Source organism: Lissotriton vulgaris, chromosome 1_1 (genome assembly GCF_964263255.1).
Source record: "Lissotriton vulgaris chromosome 1_1, aLisVul1.2, whole genome shotgun sequence".
Classification (NCBI taxonomy): domain Eukaryota; kingdom Metazoa; phylum Chordata; class Amphibia; order Caudata; family Salamandridae; genus Lissotriton; species Lissotriton vulgaris.
In genome coordinates, this window is record NC_141685.1 from 1300362642 (window position 1) to 1300390122 (window position 27481).

At 46.7% G+C, this 27481-nt stretch overlaps 1 protein-coding gene across 1 annotated transcript in view; it reads right to left on the reverse strand.

Moving 5' to 3' along the window:
* ESPL1 (extra spindle pole bodies like 1, separase) overlaps window positions 1-27481 on the reverse strand; it is a 600179-nt gene that overhangs the window by 195568 nt on the left and 377130 nt on the right. Inside the window, exon 20 of the mRNA XM_086929411.1 lies at window positions 22841-23011. Coding sequence (XP_086785537.1) covers window positions 22841-23011 — 171 coding nt within the window. The remainder of the gene's footprint in view (window positions 1-22840; window positions 23012-27481) is intronic.

The window sequence follows — 27481 nt, forward strand, 5'->3', positions numbered from 1 at the left end:
AACTTGATGAAAGTTCCTTGGTGTGGGCTGGAAGGTGGAGTGGGAGGAGGAAGTTTAGTGAACTCTAAAGCATGGCCCTTCTCTACAATGTCCAGAGCCCAACGGTCCGAAGTGATGGAGGACCATTGAGAACAAAACAGGGAGATTCGACCTCCAACTTTTTGGGGCAAAGGCAAGTCATTGTCTCTTGGGAGCAGATCCTCTGTAGGAAGATTTCCCCCTATAGGTCTTAGAAGACTGCTGACGGGGAGACTGTTGCTGGTTATTGGAGTAGCGTTGGTTGCCTTGATTGTAAGAGCGATATTGGTTGCTTCCTCCTCGAAAGGCTGAAGCGGGGCCGCGTCCACGTGCACCTCGAAAGGGCTGTTTCCGAAATTGTAAATTTCCTAAAGAGCGAGCAGTGTCCGTATCTTTTTTGATAGATTGTAATGCCTCATTAACATGTGCTCCAAAAAATGACTCGCAATCATACGGCATATCCAGTATAGCCACCTCCCCCCTTGGCTCAGGACGAGGCCAGAGGTACAGAGAGCGGGCCTCCATTTCCTGAGCAGTGGCCAGGAGAGGTGAGGTTTACTCCCAAGAATCATTGGGAAAGAATCCAGTAGAATTTTGAACCGGATAAAGAGACGCATGAGATATTCCATGTTCAACATCATACCCGGTATCATTTGTTTTGGTGTAAATACTTTGTTTTGCACTGCACAGTTTCTTTTTGCCGTAGTTATTATTGGGTCCTGATGAAAGCCAAAAGGGAATGTCCCTGTAAAATGGCAGAAACATGTTGACCACTATACCATCTTTTCCTGGCAGTTATGTCAAACTGTCATACACTTTCGTTTTAACATTGATACCATGAATGTTCCCTATTAAAGTTATTCGTTGTTTTCATGGTAGCCAATTTTAAATTATGCACTTGTTTACACATTCTCTCACTGCAATTAATATCTCACACCATTTCATCCCTCTTTTGTCTTTTTATGGTTGGATCCATCGCTGGTGGTCTCGGAGAAGTGGAGAATAACGCACTATTTCAATAGGTGTGTCTCCCTATCTATACGAGTATCCATAAAAGTCCCAGATGATGATGATGCTGCTCCGCCATATGGGTGGGCTGATGGGATTCATTTCCTGTACATAGTGACACAGACGTTATTTCAGACAGTTTCTTTATTCTACCTTTGTTTATAATCTAGACCGCTGACAGTCATGTTTGTTTCTACATGGTATTTGGGGGTGTAGACTGTCCGTCAGGTCTGTAAATATTGACTCACCTTAGACCCTCCTCCACCTATTTTGTTACATATCCAGTATCTTCGCCTGCACTTCTTGGCGAAAGGATGTAGAGCGTAACCAACCTTGCCTGCGAAGAACAGCCACTCCAGCGAGCTTCCGGAAACCAGTACAGGCAATATCGACGGCACAGTCAATCTCCTCCGATGTTCTCTCTCCTTCTTGGAGAAGTTGCAAGGCTTCCGCCTTTCAAGCGTCCTGAACTAGAGCCACAAACGCTGTCATGTCTGCCCACATCTAGCGGTCGTAACGCCCCAAAATAGCCAAAGAATTGGCCGCTCTCACTGTGGTGGAGTCCATCGTTGAAAATTTGAGGCCTATAGCATCTAGACGATCGTCGCGATCTGGTGAGGCAGTAACAGTAGACGCAGGATTCAGAGAACGGCGCTGAGCTGCCTGCGTAACCACTGAATCCGGTTTCGGCTGTCCAATAATGCACGCTGGAGAGCCAACAGGCACCTTCTATTTCTTTTTCAATCTGGGCATCTGTGCCGGTAGTGAATTTGCGGTCTGCATCAACTTCATCCCTTCAGCCCAGATAAAGGCAATAAAAGGAACAGTATGAACTGGTTTAAATGGCTGGTTTTTAAAATCTTAGAGGAAGCAATCCTCGTCCCTTATGACTCTTGGCAACTTAAAACGTTGAGCCGCCCTGTTGGACTTGGCCCTTCTGGCAGGTTCACCCCTGAAGTTTTTGTTGTTATATGTAACCTGGGGATGGTGATTCCCACTCTGAGTGCATGTGAAGAGAGAGACCTGCCCTTCCATAGGAATGCATGGGGAATGTATGTGTCCCTGGTAGTTCCCGATGCGTAGGGTGTGCAGGGTCGAGTCTGGTATGGGTGAACTCGTGAGATTGAATGCTGCGCAACGGTATATGCGGTATGATTGGGTCTAGTGCAGAAGCACCACTTTTAGAAGTTGGCATATTTGTGTAATGTGTGTCCGGCGTGTGATTGGCTGAGGCAGGCTGGTGAGCCTGGCTCCAAGAGTCTGGGAGGGTCTGCCCCGGTGGTGAATGGAGTGTTTAGCATGCTGATGTGAGGGGAGGAGTGAGCCTGGGCCTGCTTGTGGATTGACAGTCTGGGTTGAGGATCCTGAATGAGGCTGGGTTTTCCCCACACAATGCTGGCTCCACCCCCTGGGGTGCGTCTGATGGCCCTAGCCTGGCCAGTGAAAAGAATCCCCCATAACCAGTCCTAGCTGGTTCTCCCCCTGCCTGCCCCTTTAGACAAAGGATGTTGTGTATAAAAAGGGTGCTGTGACACTCTGAAAATGTTCTTGTTCCCAACTTGAATCTACTAGGGGCGTGCTGCTGCTTGGCTCAGGGTTGGCTTGCCTCCCTGGGCCCTGACCAGCTCCTGGACTTCTGATGGCCTTTCCCTTCTAGGTGCTGCTGTGCTCCACCTGAGTTCCTACACTCTTTCTGGACTTTGCTGTTTTCTTTGACCTGTAGCGCTTGGGAGCGCTTCATCCTGCTTATAGTGCTGGAAGAGCTGTATTCCTGCTACTAGCGCTGGGAGTGCTTCATTTCTGTCCTAGCGCCTGGGAGCGCTGTGTTTCCCAAGCCGGTGCCACCCGGCATTTGCCCAGTTCATGTGAAGGGCCCGGGGCCATCAGCGAGTACCTACTTAGCTTCCTGTTATTTAATTCTCGAGGGAGCCTACCCCTCGTCATTCTCCCCCCTCCCCCCCCCCCCCCCCGAGTTCACCACCGCTGGCCCGGGACCATTCGTGATGCCCTCCCCCGGGCCGCGCTGGGATTGGCCGGCGGCCCGAGGAGCTGGTGAGACGGCTGGCGAGAGCACAAGGCGGCATGGGGGCGGCGGGAGTCTACTCCGCGCCCCTGCGTCCCCCCAGGAGAACTGCCGCTGTCCCCCCCTGGGGCCCCCAGGAGCAAGGGGGAGCCCCGGAGAGCGAGAGAGACCAGCGCGTCCGACCGGTGAGTGACGAGAGGGAGAGGAGGGGCGTCGGGGCACATTGCCGGTGCCCGCCCCTCCCCTCCATTGCGAGCACTGGGGCGCTCAGAGGCCCGTGGAACCTCACCTAATGCAGAGTCCCCCGAGAGGGAATCCGCCTGTTCCGAGCCCGAGAGGCTCCCCTGGGCCCCAAATTGCTTCCGAGCCCTGAGAGGCTCTTTACCCATTTCTGGCCACATCGAGTCCCCAGAGGGGGGACTCCAGCGAAGGCCCCCACATGATTCACGAGCCCTGAGAGGCTCCAACGTTGGGACAGGCCTGGAGAGCCCGAGAGGATCAGGGGGCATTCCTGTTTGAGCCCCCGAGGCTCCACGCCCACTGTAGTTTTACGAGCCCAGAGAGGCTCGAGTGCCTGTTCTTTGTTTTAAGAGTCCAGAGAGGCTCTCCCTGTGCATATTTATTCCTCAGAGCCTGCGAGGCTCCCACGATGCCCCTCAGCTGCCCAGCACTTCGTGGGCAGCTGACACGTGTAGGTTCGTTCCTGTCTACGTGCTAGCCTGTCCAGACATTGAGACATTGGGGGGTCCTAGCCCCAGAAAGGCCAGCTGGCCTGTGGAAAGTTATTGGCTAATGTTTATGTGATCCCTGAGAGTATTCTGTGTTGCACCTCTAAAAGTGCTCCTGTTACGTTATGTGCCTTGTCATTCCTTCCCTCCTGAATATCCGATGTCCCATGTATGTTGTTACTGGTTAGAGTGAGTTCTACTGCTAGTTCCATGAAGCTCCCAGTTATGTGTTCTAAATGCCAGTTCCATCATGTGCATATTCCTGGCAGTGGTCCCATGGCCCTGTCCTGTATATAGTCCCTTGTAAACTCTGCCCTTGCCCCTGGCACCTTGTAAATTGCGTATTTATATCTAAGTGTGTTTTTCAATACAAAGGCTATTTTCATATATATCTTGTGTGGAGTTCCTTTTGTGGGGGGCCCGGGAGGTTGTTGCTGGGGGTGCATGCGCAAATGCTTTACACATCGCCTCCGAGATAGGCCTGACTGCTCGTGCCAAGCTACCAAGGGGGTGAGCAGGGGTTGTCTTGGCGGGTGACTTTCCTACCCTAACTAGGAATGGTGATTTCTGCCTGGCCTTGGCGCAAGCCTTGGCCAACCAGGAATCCCATTTCTAACATGCCCTATCCATCAGCTGATGGAAACTCGCAATGTCCACAGGAGGAGAATCTCCTGGTGTTACCGGAGAGGGAGATGGTGTCTGAACTTGATAATTATCCCACTCCGCCATATCCTCATCATCATCATCGCGAACCTCACCATCTTCGCGGGCAGGAGTAATGTCATCTTCGTCGTCGTCGTCATCGTCATACACAGTCGTGTGTATCCGAACTGACGTTTGTATTTGAGGAGCAGAAGTTGGCAGAGGCAACAGAGGAGCCACAGCAGGCACTGCAACAGGCGTCAAAACAGAAGGAACCGCAGGTACCTGCGGAGAAGGTGGGAAACGCCTATTATAGTCGTCCAACATATGCTAGAGATTAGAGATGAGCGGCAAAGGCACCGCAGTAAGAACTTGAACAGGCGTTTCCTCCTGCTGGAAATATTGGTCCTCATCATCATTGCTATAATCCTGGCACTTGATGATCAAATCAGATGGACTATGTGCCACCCTAAAAGACTCATGCACATCATCCTTAGAGTCCTGATCAGAGTCCATGGCAAACAAGGGCGAGGGAGGTTGCGGATCACTGGTGATGGAAATCTGGTCAATAGGCACCTTGCGGCGTTGGTGAAGCGGGTAGACGGTGGCAGACCCAGTGGACGACCGTGGCAGCAAAGGCAGAGAGGCAAACGCGGAAGTAGTCGTCTGTGGAGCGGACGACGACGGAGTTGCTGGAACCACACGAAGAATCCATAGTCTATGGTCTCGTCGTCGACGGTAAAGGCACCGTCGACTGAGCTTTCGTCGACGACGAAGAGGACTTCTTTTTCTTCGACGGAGTCGTCGTCGACGGGGCTGTCGTCGACGAAGTTGTCGTCGACAGGGCGGACGTCGACGGAGCTGGTTTCTTAACACTCTTCATCGAAGATTTGGTCGTCGACGGTGGGGTTTACTTTGTCAAGAACGAAGCAATCGGAATGATAGATGGCACAGTCTTGAAGCTAAGGGTTACCTTTGTCGACGAAGCAGCCTGTCGACGATCCTGAAGCCGACGACATAGTCACTGTCATCGTCGACGTGCCGGAGATGGCAGATCCCATCGACGAAGAAACATGTTTTCTCACAGAAACATGAGGAAGATGCAGCAGACGCCGGAGAGCTAGGTCTCGTGGGAGTGGAAGTAGTAGGAAGAGGTGAAGACACCGCAGGGGCCAAAGAAAGACAATTTCTTCTTCTTAATGAATGGAGAAGGCGACTCCTGCACACTACTACGTTTTGAAGCTGCTTGGGAACGACCAGACATGAGACTATCAGCATCAGAAAGTACATTATCCTTAAGTCTCTGAAGCCACAGCAGGAGACGGCCTTCCCTGTTCTTTAGAGTTTTTGTAGAAAAAGTTCTACAGAACTTACATTTACTCACATCATGGTCGGGGTAAAGACAGTAAATACACTTACTGTGTGGATCTTCTGAATAAAGGCGTAGCTTTCCACAAGAGCAAGGTCAAAAAAGAGACTTCTTACTTGTAGACATGCTGAAAACACAGGAAAAACCTGAAGTAGAGAAAACTTAGCAGAGCTCAGGGAGACTCCCTTTCACACGACGTGCGGTAGAAAATCTGAGGTACTGAGGAGAAGGTTCTGGAGGGCTGCTGGTGCCCGATTGGCTACAGTTTGGACCAAGATAATGACAGGAATAGACTACAAGTGTCTTTTCTCTCTTCATGTATTCCTATGTGGAATTATGTCCAGGCATTTACTACCTTTTTCTAATGTGTATTTCATGTGTTAGGTTTTTACATATACATATTATGAGTATGTTATTGCTATTTTATTTACCATAGGACTCTGACGACGGGGAATATTCAAGCATGTGAATCTATGAAAGACACCCTAATACTGGAGAAACATCATTAAGTCCCACCCCAGCTAGCCTACGTCAGTTTTCTTCTGAGAGCTTTTCCGCGCCACAACGCGGAGCCATCACTAACAAAACTGAGAATACTGGAACAGTGTGCGAAAAAACCCTGCTAAACAGAAGGGAAGAAACAATGGTGAGGAACAGCACCATCCAGAATAGAGCCAGGTACTGGGGCACCAAGATCTGGAATGAAAGAACAGGGCCAGCTACTGGAAAGCAACCCGGCAAACAAATACAACAGCCTCCCCAGGACAGAAGCATGTGAAAAATACACAGCAGACCAAGAAGTCTGCAGCCACCCTCTAAAACAGAAAGGGACACAGAGGTCAGAACCGAGAGCAATGACCATTCAGCTTCAGGCAATACCAGAAGGGAGAAAATCTCCCGAAAGCGAAGGTTGAGACCAGCCAAGTCACTTCAACTCCAAGGACTGCCAAAGAGAGAAGTGCAAGTAATAAAGGGAAGAAGAACCACAAGCAAACCCCACGCTGGAGACCAGGTTGCAGGGGCACAGAAGTGCCTATCAAAGTCAAGAATGGAGCATCCCCAGAAGGAGGGAGAGGAAGAGAAAGTACTCTCAAAAGACAACCTCTCGGAAGCAGACTAGTGCAGAAAACCAAGATGGCCCTTGCAGAACGGGGAGGGGGGGTCGTGAAGGAATCTGCGGCTAGAATCGTCTATCAGATACATCGTTACCGGAGGTAAATAACTCTTACATCTGATAGAGACTACTAGCCGCGGATTCCTTAACATAGAATAGATACACTAGCCATACCCAAGGGGTAGGAGGGTCTGCGAGGTGACCTCCCCCGCTCAGGCGAACCCAATGCTACGACAGGGGACCATTCGCTGGGATAGGGATATAACCCAGTCCTCTCCAACAGGCGGTGAGCCACAGGGACTGGGAAAAGAGCCCTGTCCAGCAGACAAGAACCTCGGTGTGGCGGAGAACACCACCCCCCCAGGGGATGTGTCACAGTGACAAGCGGCAGCTCCCCACGCCCTCATCAAACAGGAGAAGGCAGGGCAAAGCGAAAGGAGGCCATTATCCAATGTATGAGGGACCTCCAACGGAAGGCCCAGGTACAGGCAATACGAAAGGAGACCAGCAGTCAATGAACCAGGGACCTCCACCGGAAGCCCCAGGTACAGGAAATGAAAAAGGGAGGCCAGCAGCCAATGTACCAGGGACCTCCACCGAAAGTTCCTGATACAGGCAAACAGGGTAACACCGAGGAAGAAGAGTAACCCAGAGACTCCAAGGAGAAGAGCAGAAACTAGGGCAAGAGCCCTCCACCGGGAACACACCCAGTGTATTGGGCGGCCGAACTCAACATAGCTGGACGTCAACAGGACAGATAGAACAGCACCTCGGGAATAGGGCACATGGAAAATAAACAGTCCCATAAGGCACCTGAAAAACCAGAAGCAGGGGCGCCAGGCCTCACTCCAAGGCCCCTGGCTGTGGACCAGAAGAACCGGCAGGCGCAGCTGGAAGCAGACAGCCAAAAACGAAACGCCAGCCCACAACATCCAGGCGGGCACAGCTGAGTACCAACAAGCAACCAGCCGGAAAACAAGAGGAGAAACAAGTAGGGCGAAAACAAGTTGTCAACACAGGAAAATACTCCTTCTGGAACCAGACAAAGAACCAGGCCAAACGTCTGACAAACTGCAAAAACTCTGCAGCACAACATCGCAGCTGCCTAAGAAAACGAACCCACGGCAAACGGCAACACCAGGAAAGGCAAGGAACCCGCAAAGGGGAGTCCACACCTCCCCAGTGTAAGAACGGGCTATCCAAAAGCTATAAATACCCCACGTAGGGTAGGACACGGCAAGCAGTCAAAAAGAACACACTTTGCAAAGAGGGGGCTGAACAAACTGAAGAGGTAGACCAACTTAGGACCCCGAGGGCACAGTATCCCTCACAGAAAGTGTAACAGGCACCTCAACACCAGATTCCAGGAACAGTGAGAACACCTCCCACTAAGAACCGGATGAACAACAAAACCACCTACTGAGGAGGAGGAGAAGAACAGAGCCCCGCAAGAAGACGCTGAATGGCGGAGTCTGTGTTAAATAGAAGACCCCGTCAAAGGGTAAATCAACCAAGCGTTCCCTGACATTTTCAGGAAAAACAGCATCACGTAGCCAGGCATGGCGACGGAGAGCCACAGAAGTGGCCATAACACGTCCAAGAGAATCGGCAACATCCAAACCGGCACGAAGAATAAACGCAGCCCACTCACTATCATCCAACACATGGCCCCTCAGATCAGCACGAGTACCCTCATGGGAGAAATGCGAAAGACAACTCAGAGTCCCACAGACTGGAAGTAGCCCTGGTCAACACACAAAGTGTTAAGTGCCCACAAGGCAGCGCTGGAAGAAGCAAAGACATTACACCCCCATAAATCCAACCACCGGTCTTCCCGAGACGGAGGAAACACTACAGGCAAACATGGAAAGGCATTCCGCAGAAGAAAGCCTTGAGTAGAAGGGTGGAAGGAAAGACAGACAGTCAAAGTTAACTTTATTTGGTTTATCACAACCCTAAAGTATACATATAAAATAACAATCAAATGTAAAAGAATAAATAAAAATTAATGTTCTTAAAATCATAATTTCTAAAAGAAGTTCGCTTTCCAGACCCAAGTCTTAATCTATTCAACTTTCGAGAGTAAAGTCTCTACTATAGTCATGAATTTTACTCCACGGCATATAAGAATGTTCGATATAGCACCCATCCAACTGGTGACCGCCTGCCTGCAGGTTCGAATTTTTAAAGAGTTTAGCACTGATTTCAACAATGTTCTTCTTTCCTCTTTTACTGTCTCACACGTGCACATTAGATGGTGCAACTTTTGTGTGGTACCTACATAGGCGGCATGTCATTTCTTGCGGTTTACTTTTCCACGTCGGAATCAGGTCTTTTGAGCAATGATTACCCAGTCTGTATGCCATAAATTTCATTTTTAGCGATAGCTGGAAGTGAGCTTCAAGATAAAATTGAGGTTTTAATCTTTTAAATGAATTGATTACAGTCCATGCATGACGGCGTTAGGCCAAAATCCTTTTGTCTTCTACCAAGGATAGTAACTTTGCATTTAGTTTATACATTTTGTTAAATGCGGTTTGTTCCAAATGGCTGTTCCAAATTTCCTCGAAGTTTAGTATTTCCAATGCAGTTTGCAAGTAATCGCCCCAAGTGTTTGGTTCTTTTTGGTCATATTGTTTCTTAATTTCCAGCCAACATAGATTATTCAATGATCCTGTTTCTGATGCTCTAAGTTTCCAGCACCATTTTGCGAAGACAGCTTTCCTTTGGTAGACTTGGTTTTGTAGACCAAATACCAGGTGTATTTGCGCTGGGGATAATCCTTTAAAAAGATTGAACACAGATTTATATACTTTTGTCTGTAGTTTATTTAGGATGTCAATTTCTTTCCCGTGCCATATTTCCAACCCGGAAGACAAGGTTGGTAGCAGTTGGGCTGCCATCACTTTTAAAAGGTGACCATATGAGGGGCATTGTAGTTTCTTTTGAAGCAGTTTGAAGGTGAGCGATTGGTCTTTAGCTGCGATTTCCCATTTTTGATCCACCAGGGACATGTTTCTGCTCAGTTTAATACCCAAATATTTGTATGTCGTTATCTCCTCAATTTGTGTATTTTTTGCATACCATTTGAATGTTCCTCTGCTTGGGCCCGCCAGTCTCACTACCTTTGTTTTTTTATTATTCAGTTCCAGGCCTACTAGGTCGAAATAATCGGTTAATTTGTTTATGACCCTTTGTAGGCCTATCGGGGTTTGACTTAATACCACGATGTCATCGGCATATTGTAGAAACTGAATTGATTAGTTTGCCAGTTTTGGTGGATGTCAGTTTACATGTTGCAGGTGACTATTTAAATCTGCTAGGAATACGGTAAATAGGCTTGGAGAGAGCACGCAGCCCTGTTTTAGGCCATTTCATATGTTTATTTGTGATGATATCCTTCTCCCATCTCCAAGCTTTACTTTGGCCCATGTTTCACTATATAAAGCTATTATAATGTCTATTAGTTTCTGCGGGAGGCCCCATGATTCTAGTTTTTTTCCACAGACTGTCTCTTGAAACTATCGAAGGCGGATTTTAAATCAATATAGCATGCCAGTAATCCTGCCTTCTTTTTTTCTGCTCTTTCTATTAATAGCGACAGTACTGAAAGATTTGTGGTGAAACCCATGCCTTCCCTAAAACATGTTTGGAACTTCAGAACTATTTTGTTTTTGTTTATCCATTCCTGTAGATGACTTAATATGCGAGATGCGAAAAGCTTTGCCTCTACATCGATGAGGGCTATTAGCCTGTAGTTCCCGGGTTCCATTCTGCTCCCATTATTATAAATAGGGTTGAAGATGTTGCCATATCAGGACCGTGGGATCTTATTGTCAATAAACAGTTGGTTAAAAAATGGAGTGAGATAGTTTGTCCAGAAGTCAGGATCTTGTTTAAATAGGGCGTTTGGTAGCCCGTTTGGACCTGCGGCGCCTTTGGCTTTAAATTTTTTCTATCAGAAAGGTTGTTTGTTTCACTGTTAATGGGAATAGGTCTTCAGGTTCCCCACTAGTTGTATCTTCTTCCCGTTCTTTTTCATGTGTGATTACTACACTTCCCAATACTGTTCCTTTTGCTGTATCTTTGCTTAATTCTTTGCACGGGAATTGGTACGTGTGGGTATTGTACAGGCTGTCGATATATTGTAGCCATGTTGTTTCACTTATTCCCATATTTTGCTGCACTCTTGTTCCTTTAGATAATTTATTGATTATGCCCCAAAATTGCCTGCTGTTTGGTAGTTTACTTGTCCATAGCAGATCTTCCCATATTTTCCCAGTATGGAGCCTTTTTGCCTTTCTACATTCTTCTTTGTATTCTTTTCTCATTTTCTTGATCTCACTATTTTCTATATCTTTTCCCAGTCTGTTTGTTTCAGCCTTTAATCTTAATTTTTTAGCAATTTCCCTTTTTTTTTATTATCTCTTAGCTTTGTGGTATACCATGGCTCTTTGTTGGAATCATATGCAAGTTTCACTACTGGCTTTGCCGCAAATTTTTCTAGCACAAGGGTGTGTAAGTATTCCCAGTTTTTTGCAAATGAACGGGATTCCAGGGCCGCCGTCTTGTATGCATGCATATACACGGTTTCCATTATCTCAATAATTATGGGGCCTCTCCATTTGAGTTTCCTTAGATTATATATTTCCGGGATTATAGCTAGTGACGCGGTACTCTATTTTTGTTGGATGTTTAAGCTTAGTATAGTTTCTTGCGGGAAATGGTCGCTTTCCGGTCGTGTTACAATGCCGAAGAGATTGACCAGCTGTATGAGGTCTTAGCTAATTAATGTGAAATCTATTATGGAGTTTTTGTTTCCACACGAAAAGGTGATTCTTGCAGGTTGATCGCCCTTCGTGTTTGCATTTAGAGTCACTAGTCCCTAAGATTCCAGATTGTTCCATATTATTTGGATTTTGCTTTTATTACCTTTGACTCTTGTCAGGGTACTATTGAAATCACCTGTGATTAGAATCCCGTGAAATTGGTGTGTTTGTAATGTTTTTATTAGGTTTGTTAGCTCCAACAGTTTTTTGATTTTTGTAGACTTCTCAGGGTGGATGTATACGTTTAAAACCAGTAGCTTCAACCCTACTCCATTTAGAGGTTATTTATTTTCTAGTTTTGTGACTTGTATCCAATTTACCCCTGACTCCATTATCTCAATCGTACAATGGAGTTCATTTGTTATGTATTTAGATAACCCCCCCCCTTGGGTGTCCATACTTTGCGATTTTTTCCGCCATTACGTGGTGTTCTTCGTATCCCGCAATTTGTCTGGGGGTGATATTCCATGTTTTCTGCAAGAGAATTATGTCGAATTAACTCAGGAAGGAAATAGTCTCTTGGTCTTGTTCCATTTCTTTGAAACCATGGACGTGCCACGAGCACATTGTTATTTTTCTCTGACAGAGTGACAGACAGGGTCATGCGGAGCAGGGTGGTGGCGATGCCGCAGCGCCAGAGGCACCAGATCACCCGTGGCAGGGCGCCCCCATAAGAGAATTGTAGAGTGGCGCTTCAAAGAGAAGGAACAACTCCCGTCCTCCAGAGCCCAGGTGGAGAACTTCCAAAAGGTTGTCCACAGGAAACAGTGCGACAGGTTCACCCATCCACAGAATACCAGCGGCCGTGGAAATGGCACAAACAAAAGCAACACTAGCCTTCGTAGGGTGCAGCGGAAGAGAAAGTAGTTTCTCCGTGGGCAACGGCTGCAGACTGAGCCGTCCATCCCCATGTCTAGGGGGAAGCGGCCATCCCCGGAATAGTGGGGGTCCACAGATGAATGGGGAACCTGAGGAGGCAGAAGGGCCGGGGAGAAAACCATCCACGAGACACGGAAAGAAGGGTTTAAGGATTTAGGCCATGGGGCAGCGAGGAGCCCTCCCTGGAAGATGCCTGTTAAAAGGCAACAGTACGGCTCCCTGTCTCCGGGGAGGAACACACCAACAAATGGCCAACCTCTGGAGAAGGGCCCTCAGGGGATGACTCCAGAACCCGATGCGGCACCATGGAGTCTGCCACCGGTGCCAGATCGACGTCACCCGGCGCTTGAGGGGACACTTGCGGCACCGCGTCGACTCATGCCACCACAACGTTAGTGCAAGGTCTGCGACGAAAAGGCGCCGGCTCGGCCTCAGACGGGGCAGCCGCCTGCGCCAAGGACCCGGGAAAGCACCCCAGGTCCCTGCCTCCACCCAAGACTCCACCGGAGCGGGGGAGGAAGGCTCCTGGCGCCGAAACACGCCGGCTCTGCATCTGGCTAGGCAGCTGCCTGGTTAGAAGACCGAGCAGGACCCAGGGGCAAGCCCGGAGTCACAGCAGTCTCCTGCGACACCACAGGGAGCCCCGTAGGGATTTGCGGGGAGGCAGGGATGCTAGACGCCAAAGACGGGAGCCCAAAAGGACTGCACCTAGACAGCTCCACCCTCCTACCTGGAGCCGGAAATTCCAGGGCTGGAGCGGTCGGTGACTCTGCGGAAGGCATTGCGCGAGGCAAGGGTTTCACGGACGTATAGGGAGGTGGAGGAAGGGCCAAAGAAGCCTGCAGTGCCACTGCGTAGGTTGTCATTTGGGTCCTAGTCGCCTCTGAGCCGGGAAACGGCGGGTAGGAAGGCGACCGGTGGGGGCGCATGTCCCGGGGGAGCAGGCGCCCACCGCGAAAAGGGGACAAGGCCTCGGAGACAAACTAAAGGACCTACCAGCCGGTGAGCCACGCCCTTGGGGCCGCGGCAAAAGACTATGTCGCAGACGAAACCGGCAGTCCCTTACTTCCAAGGTAGGGGACAGACACTGGGATGACACCAGACAGCAACTTCATCCGGCCCTTCCGCCTTGACATAGGCTTAAGGTGCTGGCAGGCGTTGCAGCTCTCAGAGTCGTGGTGTTCACCCAGACACCACATGCAAATTGGGTGAGAATCCGTAGCCAACAAAGGGACACGCACAGGAGGTACACGTATTAAAGTCCAAAGGCATTCGCACACTGTTCCACTTAACGCCCAAAACGTGTAAAAGAATAGAAGGCCCAAAAATAGGCCAGGACACTATCCGGATCCACATTGCATGCGGAAAAGAGAAAAAAACTGACGTAGGTGCGCTGGGGTGGGATTCGCGTATCCTTGCTGACGTCATGGATGCAGACGTTGTCAGGGCGGAGTCACATGGTGCTGTCCCCCCGGCACGCAGGGATGCTGTGGCAAAAAGTTTTCCGGATCCAGTCTCACGCCAGGGGATCATTCTACGTTAAGGAATCTGCGGCTAGTAGTCTCTATCAGATGCAAGATTCTAGTATGATAGCAATGGCATCTTCTCACGTAGTCTTCACTCAGTTACTGATCAGAGAAACTAGAAGTTAGTTTTACAAAATGTTATGCAGTAAAATCTTTAAATATAAACAAGCATTTACAACACATCAGAATTCACCTTTTCTGGCCTTTTTTATAGGCACTGGATGAAAATAGAATTACAGCAATCAATAGGATATTATTAAATCGCAATAGGCATACAAAAGGAATTTAGTGGAACAAATTGTAAGGCAGGCAGTACCAACGGAAATGTAACAAGATATGAGATAGGAATGATCTGATTTTTGCAGTCAGTAATACTGATAGAATAAGATCTCTAGTGGCACAGTGGGTGAGCATTACCTTAAGCATGTCATAGGTGTAATACCTCTTTTATTAAGTGATGGCTTTGGCAGGTCACACATTTTTTTCCGCTTGTTGCAGTGTTGAGTACTATTTATACAAGCTATAAACACAACTGGTTTTATTGGTTTGGCAAAATCACACAAAAACGGATAAAGTTACTTCCCAAACAATCAGTTTTGTTACTTTGAGTGCTATAAATCATATGCTTTGCATATATCTGCAATCTAGTGCTAGGCAGAAATGTTGCTATTCTTTTTCCTTGCAAGTAGAGATTTTTGTTTTGTGGAGATTTGGGATCGCTCCGAGAAACTTACAATGCACAGGAAATCTTATATTGTGTTGAACAAGTGGGTTACATTTAGTAACCCTCTTTCTGGTGAGTACTCTAACCTGTAGAAAATTCCCAGCTGCCAAATTGCTGAAGAACTCTCCAGACTCAAAGTTTAGGCTCGTGATTGGTGGCGCAGTATGGCTTTGTACAACACAAGAAACTGGGATGGACTGGGACACAAAACGGGTCCAGGTACAAAGAAGAAAGTGGATCAGCCAGAAGGGAGATAACACTTAAAATCCTATATGGGCAATGTTACACTAAAGTGCAGCTTGCCCATATGAACAGGGATAGGCCCCTAAACAGCACAAGAGGATGCGGGTGGTGGGCTCATTAACACTTTCTCTAGTCCTACCTGAAAACGCAGCCATTTTGAACTGGTTTATTGACATGAACAGGTCTGATCATGGGGAAGGGGGACTTGGAACTGATGCTCAGAGCTCATAATAGTGGGCCATCCAGTTGAGGATAGTTACCCTCGGAGGGGCAGGAAAGGACGTCAAATCGCCTTTCTCCAGGCGGCAGACAGTTCATTTTGGCTCAATGGGGGCAAAGGGTGGCACCCACGGAGGCTGTGGTGGATTCTGAGCATAGAAAAGCTCTCTAAAAGTGCCTCGGGAGAAACTACAAACTTCACCAAATTAGATGGTCCCCTACTGTGATTTTCTAACAGACTTTAAGGAGCTCTACTGCCAGAAGACACAGTATTAACTATGATGGAAAACTCCCAACTTGATGACTACTATAACCCAGCCAACTCAAACGTGACTGGGCCTGGACCTGAGGGGGCAACACAGGAAGAGAGAATACAGTGAATGTCCTGGTAGAGAATCATCATGGATTAAACTAACAAACAACCAAGTGGGGTGGGATACCAATAACATTAATTTAACCTTAAGTCCCCCCATTAGTGGCCACAATTGTTAGCCAGGCAATTTTGATCTTGTAAAGATATGCTTTTAGGTGTTGTAGGAAAGTGCCCTTTTTGACATGGTCCTCCCCACTTGTGTCCTGGTATCTGATGCAATTTTTAAAAAAGTACACTGGGTTACTGCTATCCAGGTCCCCAGTGCCAGATCTTTCCCTAAAACTGAATATTGTTCCCCTATTGGCAAGACCTTTAGCACTCCTGTAATTCCCAGTAAACAGTACCCCTGGTACTTAGTGCATGGGTACTAAAGAGGGTTACCCAAGGGGTAGCATGTACTTTATTTTATTTTTTATTTTATTTTAAAAGTTTTATATAGCGCTGGCTAGACCCGGAGGTATCAGAGCGCTTTACATGAGCATCAGATCATAGTTACAGGTTACATCGTTACAAAGGTTACACAGTTCTTATAGCATGGCAACATAGTTACTTGTAAGGTAGAGATAAACAATAAGCACAAATGTGTTAGGGGAAAAGAAGGCAAGGTGAGAGATTCAGGGGGGGTTGGAGTAGGGGAAATAGACAGATAATTAAGGTGGGAAAGGGGAGGGTGAGAGTCACAGCATGGGGAGAAGAGGGGAAGGGTGACGGTGAGACAAACCGGTAGACAAGTCAAGGCAACGTCCAAAGTTCAGTAAGCTGTGATCCTGGGGAAGTGGTATCCCTTTCCTATCTTTATTGTGAGAGGCTCCCTTTGCGCAGTGGACTCTTTCAGAGAGGTCTCTGAGACTGCAAGGCCTACATACTGGATCCTTCCCCAGAAAGGGGCAGGGGGTTGAAATTCCCCGTTTGAGTAAGCTCTTGGTTGGTTTGCATATCAAAGGTGGCAGAGGCCTTTGAAGACTTCTGCCTTGAGATGCCGATTTACCTGCCTTCCTGGAAGAGGTATAAAACACCTCCCTAGAGCAGGCTTTGTTTCAGTCCTCCGAGCAGAGCGCTCACCTCCAATGGGTCAGAAACTGGTCTGATGGCAGGCTGGACAGTCCAAGTCAGCAAGAACACTAGAGGGCTGGTAGGTATCAGGGGGTACCTCTAAGGTCAACCAGAACGGAGCTCATGGCCTGGCGAACCACCCTACGTTAGTGGGACCGGAAACTCACCAGGCAGACGCCTCTGTGGAGTGGGGCCTGGCTAGGCGAGGTCTCGTCCCTCCCGAACTTCTGTAAATGGGACCACGTTTGGATTTCGCTACTGGGAGACATCTGGGTGGGGGACCAGGTCAGATCTTTTGCAGACCTACAACACCGCCATTCCCTCCACTCCTCCCAAAATTTACAAGTATTTACAGCTGAGGCACGCCCTCCAGGCCCACATTCTGTCCCCCACCTCTTTTCCGGAATTTAGCCCCCTGGAGGCCCAAGTGATGATGGGGAACCTGGGCAGAGGGGGGTGTTGGGTATTTATCGCTCCTTCGTGAACAACGGCCAGCATCCCTAGACCTGCTTCGCGACCGCTGGGTGGGGTGGCTGGGTCTCCTAGAGGACACGGATTGGAGGGACGCCCTTATGGCACCCAAGCCCTTGACGACCTCCTCCAAGTTGCGTCTAGTCCAACTATTATCTACACATGGCATACCTCACCCCTACACGTCTGTACAGTGCCCAACTGCGGCCCTCCTAATCCTGCCCGCGCTGCAACCACTCCCCAGCTGATTTTTACCACATGGTGTGGCAATGTCCCACCGTGGCGCCGTTCTGGGCAGGGGTGTAACTTGAGCTCACACAGACCCTAGGGTGGGAGGTGCCCCACGACCCGCTACGCCTGATCCTGGGGGTGTCCGATGGTCTCGATGGAAACCGGCGCCAAGCGCTCCTAGAAACGGCAGTGGCGAAGCGTGATATTGCGGCACGCTAGTCCCAGGACAAGCCACCCACCATGCGGAAATGGAGGCTGGGTGTGGATTGGTGTGGTACCCAAGAAGAACCCCTCTTTGAGGCCCGGGGTTGCCCAGAGCTCCGGCAAAATATGGGGCAAATGGTTTAATTTACTGCCCGTTTAAAGGGTTCGAGCGGGTTATGTATATGGGGAGTTACAGGCTGGGGCAGTGCTCCGTCCAAAAGTGCCTTGTGAGTCGACGTCGTAGTCTTAAATGTCATGTATCTGAATAATGTGTCTGATTTGCTACCAATGTATTTTTTGTTCTTGGAAAATGTAATAAACGTGATTATCCAAAAAAAGATGGCTTTCCTACTCACTTGCAATATCTATTAATGGAAGTAGACATCATAGGGGCCTATCTGCTCATGCAGATATGTCCTCCCGTAAAATATAATGCACCCTGCCTTAGGCCTCAATGGTCTGCTGTAGGGGTGACTTGCATACATTAGATGCAGTGACTATGGCATGACATACAGGATTGTGTCATGTCCCGAACGGCCAAATGCAACAAAAGCCCAGTTTTCGACAGTGTACATGAGAAAAAAGGCCCAAAAGAGCTCTGTTTTAGTGTCCTCATCACTTCCTAAAAATCCCAAAGACATCATCCACTCAAACCTCACTTATCTCTACCCTGCTTGTCTGCCCCTTCCCTCTTATGTACTGTTGCAGACTGGCCTAGATTAGGTGCTGCCTCTAATGGAGGTGAAAAGGCAACTGAACACAACCCTCTATCGAATGACTCGCATTACCTCCTGATCTGTGTTTGCCAGCCGCATGCCTGCGTTTTGAGGTTGTCCCTCTAATCCCTACAGCACAAAGGTTTGTAATGCAGTTTCACCTAGCTATAGTAGTGAGCATGAAAGGGAGGCAATGAGAACATGCCATTTTAAAGAAGGAGTGTGTGAGACTGTTAACAGTGCTTCCCTAACAGGAGAAGGACCCTACTCTTTGCTCCTCATATAGACCCAGTTCCCTTTCAGACGCCAAACTCTTTATGGGCATACTAGCTAAAGGCATTAGCTAATACATGCAAGGCATTATCGACCAAGATCAAGCAGCGTTCATGCTGGGAGGACCCGGAGCAATAATACCGAATACTGCACAGAATTATAGTCCATTCAAAATCTTCACTCGATCTTTAGAACGATCATAAAAGCATAAACAGCTTTAAAAACAATTATCATGAATTATAGATAGTCTATCAAATAACATTCTCATACACATAACCAATAAACATTGTTACAAAGTCCTACTGTTCATACAAACAGGCCACAGATACAATACATTAACCCAATAAATATCCGACCTGCCCTCCTAATTCCCCTCCATAGACTTTCTGCAGTAAATGGCCATTAAAGAAAAAAAAACAGCACACCTTCTAAAAATTATCTGGGCTGTTTAAAGTTTGAAGAAAGATTAATACCTCTGCATTTCTGAAAGGCTAACTTTTTCAGTGTGGTTTAAGGCAGAGCTAAATGTTTACGATATGAGCTGCAAAAAAAGTCAAATGCAGCAGAGCCTGTTCTGCAATACCATTACAAGGGCAAGGAAACAATAAGGTGTCCCACACTTTTGCCTCGTCTGAAAAGCATGTTAAGCGCCTTACCGTTCCAGATCTAAATCTAATAAGAAGGGGCCTTTTCCAATGTGTAAACTCCAGAGTAAAATACAGGGAAGTGGCTTGTCGTAAGAGTAAAATAGTAATTACAAACTTTTTGTTGTTGTAGCTTCTTGAATTCTCTGCGAGGAGGCACATATAGGATACCTAGACTGAACGACCCTCCTATTGGAGATAATTGAACCAGGGGTACTAATCAATTCAGGTACACCAATGTCTGCAAAAGATTTGCTGACAATTGTCAGCCAAGGGATGGAATGCCTTGCTTAGCCTAAGGCAGTCCACCATTACTGATCTGTCAAAACTTGCCTGTGTTACTCCACACACAGACCCAAAGCAGGAGAGGTGCCAATTTCATGATGTCTAAAATGTATGCTAAATTCAATTCAGAGTGGAAGATAAAATTAGTACTAGAAGGCGGGAGATTCATTAACCGCCTACAGATTCTGTTTTCTTCTGTCTGTATGGGAGCAACATTATGGAGTCCCTACAACCCTGCTCCGTACGATGATGTAGGGATACACTGCATTTTAGAAACTTTAAGGAAGGGGGAAAATGGTGGACCTACCTTCTTTCTTGGCAAAATTAAAAAGGGAGCCTGCCGCTGTTCCATGTCTCAGACGAGCTGTGTTTACTTGTGGCGGTCAGGAATTGCCTGCGTCAAACACCAAGACCAAATAACAAAAGTCCCATATTGCACTGAGTTCTTGCTCATTCGGATTTAAGGCGGTCAGGGTTTTTCTACCGGGTCCACAGGCCATTATGTGAGATTTCCCAAAATTAGTTTTCATGTCAAGGGTATTCATGAATGACAAAAGTTCTACTAAGATGCTGAATACACAGGGTGTTCTAGCCAACAAAACTCATCGGCATGTAATAATGACAGGACAGCAGAGTTGGCAATTTTTGACACCTCCCCAGTAGAACTTAATAGATGAATGTTCAAATCATTGATATGCAAAATAAAACACAGGGGTGCCAACATGCACCAATGCGTACCCCACTTACTAGTGGAAAGGTATCAGAGACTTCCCCTGACTGTCCATATGGTACCCAAGTGCTCATGGAGATTGTATAAAAAGTTACTGCACATAACAGATAAGGCATCCCTTGCCCGAATTCCAGTACTCCTACGTTTGATAGTGTCAACTGGCCCTTGCTACAGAGCAGCCATGATAGGGTGCGTGTAAGACCCTGGTTTAAGAAATGGGTATGGCCCATTAGCTGAGGGGAGGGTCAACAGCATCATGTTACAGGTCTTTGAAGAGAAGCCCTTTGTTGCCGCTTCTTTTTTATTTTTTATATGGAACCCCTGGCAGAGACGATCAGATTTCTGGGTTCCCTATAGGACAGCAGAAACATAAGCTGGCTCTCCACGCAGATGATGTAATTGGTTGCCTTCTCACTCCCAAACAATTCAATCCCAGCCTACCTGAAAAGATTCAAAGCATTCAGCAGAGTCTCTAGTTTTAAGGTGAATAGCTAAAAAACGTATATTCTTAACCTTAACCCGCAGTGGGATAAGTCCATATTGAAACGCCCATTTCCTCTTCCGTGGGCACGAAAAAGGGTGCAATACCTGGGACTCAAAATATGCCCCTCATCGGAGAAAACAGTTGAGTTTAACTATAGAGAGCTCGTCTCCACCACCCACACAGGCTTGCAGTCTTTTTTCAAAGGTTTTCATATGTATGTGAACCAAAAAGAAAACAGGTGACATTTGTTACAAGCACGATGGTAAAAAGGTACATTGGCACATTGCATTAAACACCCAAGTAATTTCTCTCACCCCCCCCCCCCCCCCTCGTCCCTCCCGGCGACTCCGCAGCAAAAATATCCAACCTTTCCCGGTCCCTAGCATTCAAGTGGCACTTACAACAGGAGTACACAGGTACTCCCGAGTTTGTGGTCTTGGCACTCTGGGGGACTATGCCAGGTGGGGAGTACAGAAGCTGTCAAAATGGCCATTTTAAGCAAAACGTTTACGTTATGCAAGACACCTCCACTACAACCACCATCACATCTTTTGTGTAAATTGTGGCATCGTGGTTCTGTGTGTCTGTGCCTCATGACATAGCTGCGCTGATGTCATGAGGCACTGGATTCTCTTATGGAATGTTATCCTTTGATCACCAAGCAGTTGCTATCCTACTTTAATGCTGGCTGGATGCTCACCTGTGGATGGGATCTTTCTTCCAATAAATCTCTACTTATCACCTTCAATTTGTGGATCCTTATTTTACATAAATGGCAACAGATTATTGAAGCATTTACCTCGGTTAGCAATAAAACTTGCAGAGCAAGAGAGAGGGCATAATTGTCTGTGGCAGCGGGTGACCTAGCCACAACTCATCTCTTCAGTTATCTAGCCATCTGAGATACCAGGTTAAATGGAATAGGCCCCTCACATAGAAGCACTGGAGCTTTATTGACCAAACCATACAGGGATACAGATTTGAAAGTTACCATGGCTTTCTAAAGAAATTAGACTTCAAAGTGTACATATCTCGCCAGTAGTGCAAGCTACTGTAGAGGCCTGTAATAGCACTGCCATTGTTAGAAGTTTATCCACGCACCCCTCCTGACTCATGCCCATTGTCGGCAACCCTACTTTTGCTTTGGCGATGATGGGCAAGGAGTACTGCACCTGGTAAGATGCGACGGCAAAAGAATAGGCAACATATGACCTCAGCGGTCTGACGGACTCAACAAATTAAACCAAACTATGGCATTTGATAGGGATAGATGGGAGGTAAATTCATATTAAATATTGGGCAACACCCCACAATCCAACCAAATGCCAGTAGGTCTCATGCCCCCTTTGGAGAAATTGTTAATTACCAGGGCGTATGACAAACGAATGCTTTCCAACATATATTAATTTTTTTGCCAAAACATGCAGAGTGGCTGCAAAAACCTAGGGACCTCATAGGTATAGAGTAAATTATTATAATTATCATTAATTAAAGGTGTTTGACCGAACTCTAAGTCATGTTGGACAAGGAGATTTACTGGACTGATCCAAATCATATAAACTGGTTTGATATGATGGACTAAGCCCTATTGGGGGGGGGGGGGGGGGTCTCTTATTTCTCCTCACTAGCTCCAGTTATCCCTACATATCTGCCACCCCTGTCCACCAGTACCCTTCCTACTCTTACTCACTTGCCGATGGTTGTAGGGAAGTATGGATTTTGGTCAAACAAATAGAGTTGAACTATAAAGCAGGGTGAGACATTTGGGACACTCTTCCCCTCTGCTATATAAGCAGGATAATGCTTCACAATCAGCAGATTCATAATGACATGGAAGCAAAACGAGAGAGCCTCAAAATTAAGGTCATACGGGCCCTTTACTATTTAACAAATTATGCACCAAAACGACAAAACCCTTATTACAAATGCCAACAGATACCACCCGGAAAAGTTGCACAACATGCTAAAAGCATAAATTCCAATGAATGCTCATTCAGGTTCACATTGCATTTATTCATGAAGGTAGGCATTGAAAGCTCTAAAGGACTACTTACTGATTACAGAATACAAGGAGGAGGGGTCCTGCATACTGTAGGGATTCAGGTCAACCCTTTTTTCATCTTCACCTGGAAGCCAGTTCTGTAAGTCCAAGCTGGCATCACGTCTCAACACTTCACACTCCCCGTCAGCAGCATCCTGCATGGGGATAGGCTTCTTCCGTCTACCTGTGTAGAAAGAGACAGTTAAACAGATGTCTTGCCAACCCAACTAGGTACCTAACCCATCAACGTTACCGATTTAGAGAGAAAACTGCTTTTACAGAAGCATGAACAATTCTTCAACAGTCAGATTCAGACAAATGCCACACAGATGCCAAGAAAAACAGGTTCGACATAGGATTTTCTTTTTTTTCCTGTTTGGAAGTGCAAGACATTGCTCCAATAAAAACCTAAAGCTTCCACTATACACATATTGCAGTGAAATAACTTCTTTTAGAAGTAAGCAGACTATCTCAACAAAAAGTTGGGGCAAATATTTGAAGGTTCGTAATTACAGCTCTGCTACAAGCAAATGTTTCTCTTTCAGTGAACAGCCACTGTACTACAGACCAAATTGGCTACCTAAGTAGTGCCCACAAAAGAAAGCACAGCAAGAGTCCTCCAACCCGTTTCTGCAGCACTAGTATTTCAAATTGAGTGTCAAAGCAACATCATTTTCTTCAAAGCCCTACACAAACAGAAAAGGAAGCCCAAGCCTTTGTCACATTGACAACTTTGAAATAAACTGTTAATGCCTCCCCGACCACAGAAATATGCACAAGATTCTCTTTGTCACAGGTTCCATCAGCGCCTCGTGACAAGAAGCATTAGTGAGAGGCATGCATTAAGGAAGAAATCAAATTGTTTTAGCAAAGGCTCAAAGACTGAGGTTGAGGGAAGAACACATTCCTACCCAATAAAGGAACAAAGGAAAACATCTTAGGACTGACGCGTAGCATCAAGAACATACGTTCACCAGATAAAGCCATATTATGGCCACTATTTTCTAGTTTAGTTTCTCTTTAGTCTAAATGAGAAATCTAGAGCACTCCAACTCTCAAAATGCAGCAAATTAAATGAATTTCCAGGATATGAACATTGCATTGCTGGTGACAAGAGTACCCAATAAGCTGCACCAAGAAGAGGCATCTGATTGAACAAAAAAATATCAACTGACTGCGATCAATAGGAAATGTATGAAAGAAAAAAAAATATTTGGTGCATTTCCTGTGAACGTGCTAGGCAAAACACGCTAATCACAATGGGTAGATTCAGCAGCTGAAAAGAAAGAAAAAAACTAACCCCCCCATGGTCACAGGTTTGAAAGTGGGCTTTAGAGACCACATTTCCTGCTTAGGGTCAAATAAAAAAAGGTGCTTCTAAGTACAGACAATGGCACTCCTTGAACGTGCAGCCAATGTATATGTATATTTGCTAAGTGCCCACAATGTTTGACCACTGTAACTAGGTGACTTCTGCATTGTATGTTCTTTACTAATAATCAAAAACTACATTACAAAAGCAAGAAAGTGCCGCCCTCCAATTACGGCAAGAATACTCAAGGATAATGTGCCTGCTGTAAAGGTAAACTGATCAATATGCAGATGCTTTGCAAATACAATCTGAGTGCTCCTTAAGAAAACTTCAATTGCAGCTTATCATACAGAAATAAGCTTATCGTAGAGTGGCAATGATTTGTAGGCTAACAGAACAGATTTATTAAAGAGAAAATGCACCTTAAATTAGACTGCATAAAAGTAGGTCTCCCTGTTCCAAACAGGCTATAATCTATGAAAAATGGAAGTCCACTCCAATGTCCTAATTATCTTCGAGTTCTGAGAGTCACTATGCGATACGGTCACAACTTCCTAAACTCTAATGTTGGACAACAAGATCTACCAGACTGACCACACAAGATCTACCAGACTGACCACAATCTTCTAGACTACTTTAAGAGGGTGGACTAAGCCCTGTGGTGAGGGCTGTTATTCATCCTTACTACCCACTTCCATACCTATATCACCCCTTTCTCTCTCCAATTCCCCTTATGCTTAAACAGTATTTCCACACACACCCATCTTTGCCCTTGATTTTGACTCGCAGGCCGATTAAGTACGTATTATTTTGGTAAAACACAAATACATTTGAACCATAAAAGCAGGGAGAGGCATTGGGGACATGCTGTTCCCCATTGCTATTTAAACAGGATAATGCTTGACAATTTGCTTATTTACAGTGACATTGAGCCAAAACCTAACAAGAGAAAGAGCTTGGAAGTCCTGTTGCGGTCCTATTGCCAGCATCGGTTACTGGGGGACAACAACACCCAGGAGCCACCTGGAACTCCTGAAGAGGCGGGATGCAGAGAGTACTTTTCAACACGACGTGCTCCAGCGCACACGGGACACACCCAGGACCATCACAGACCAACAGTGGACAGCCCCCCCCACCTCCCTCCCCTTGGTTTTTGTCTTGGACTGTACCAGAGCAGTACTGTGTATGCTGCTGGTTAGACATTGCCATTGACTGCAGGGGACTACAGGTCCCATATCATCCTCCACCAGTTTTCTTGACTCCAATTTCACGCATGGGGAGTCATTCTAAATGTTCGCAATTGGGCAAACAGAGGAGCAACGGACAAACAAAAGCATCCTGGGGACAGAAAAAGGGATAATGCTTCTACTAAATTAGCTGGAGGTACTACTATGCTAGACTCTTTTTGGCTAGAGCAGCTGGTGCCAAAAAAATACTTAGTGCAGAGAGGTCTATTGCTCACTGTGGGCCAGGGTTCCAGTGGTTTCCCTTGGACTCAGCCGGCCCAGGTGGAACACCAATTGACTGCGGATAGTGAGAACTAAACCGCAACGATCAGTGGCCAACTGTCTAACCTATCAGTCAGTCACACCCAACCAACCGGTACGCACAACAATAAGGGCTTTATGAATACCAGTGTCACTGGCCCCTCAGCCAAAAAGGAAATGCAACACCAAACAAGGAGGCCTACATAGATTAAGTAGAGCCAAATAGGGGAATACCAGGCTAATTGAGCGCACACTGCTAGCGTTCAATCCAGCTTCAATGTCCACTACAAATACCATGGGAGTTGCCAGGGTAGTCACAGACAGACTGGAACTGGATTTTAGATCATTTTAAATCATTGATGGCAGAGTGAGTTATCCCTCTGTTGGACAGGATACACAAACTGGAAGATGCTGGTACCCAGCTAACCCTGACCCAGACCAAGTTGTTGATCCAGCTGGCCTCTATACAGCTGTCTGACTGGTCCAGCTAGGCCCCTGGTTCTGAACCCCAATCACATAACTGGCCCTCATTCCTTTGCAAGGGGCTATGATTGCCACTGGAACCCAGTCTCGCTCTTCGATAGCTGGGAGAGTCCCAACACTGGAGGGTGGTGGAGGTGCTCAAAGTCTGTTTGATACCCAGAATGGAAAGACTGTTGGAGAATGTGATCCTCACGCTCAGTCTTTTCCCAATCAGACATGTTTAAATCTTCCACCCGCATGTTCCCCTTATGCGGTTTTGAATGGTGTTCCTTAAACTCCCTGAGGGAGGAACAAATATCCCACCACAAAAACAAAGTTAGTTGTTGGTGGATTCGAAACATCTATTTTAATGTGAATGAATACAATGATATTTTGTTTGTGAGGAGGGTTGGTCCTATGGCAAAACATTTGGGTGGGTACTGAGTTGCATTAAGTTTTAATACAGGCCTCACTCGACATCCAATTCAGTCTGGTGCCAAGCTGTACCTGCAGGGAGGCAACATTAACATAGCCCCATGGGCTACTTTTATAAATAATTACAGCCTAGGAGCGAGATATGGCGTGGGCCTCAGCCAGTAAGTAAAGATGAGATACTTAGTCCTACAGTTACTATAACAAACAGATTTCTCCCACTATCAGACTTAGCTAACATTGACTGAAGCTTAGTAACCACTGGTGCCCTTACGGAGAATGGTACACAAGGGCTGGAGGATCAGTGGATTCTACGGACTCTCCACCCTCCATTTCTAGCAGTCCGACATTAGAATTCATCACAAGCTCCTGTTTTGCCTCTAATGACAACTCCCCTGTGTTATTCACTAACCTGGTTTCCTGCAATCTATCTTGCAGGGTTAGCTTCAAAACTTCCTGTGTAGATTGATGCAAATATATTGATAAGTTTGACATGTGCCTCTTTCAGGAAACCTGGGCTTTGTCCCCTTTGTTATGCCTTGGTTATGTTAATTTTACTCAGGCTGCAAACTCCTCAAGGGTCGATCAGGCGGACTGATCATATGGGTTAAAAACTACTCTGCCTTGTTTGGCAAAGGATATTCCTATGGGTTCACCCGATGTCCTAGGTGTCCCTGACAAAGCCACATACTATATTTCTAATGTGTATTTCAGGCCTGGCGGCAGTAGTTCTGAATTAATCTCTATAGATACTGTAGATTCAGGAGACCTTTTGGGGTGACTTGTGCGCTTAAGTTCCTTTGACTGACTTTCAGATTCCCACATAGCAGGCCTACCTGTTGACTCCTATAAAAACGTAGCTGGCGATTTTAATTGTAAATTTGAGCCACTGAGTATCAACTCTGAGGACCAAATTGGTGATGAAGATCAGGCTTGGTCAGTCCCAGGGCTTATACTTTCA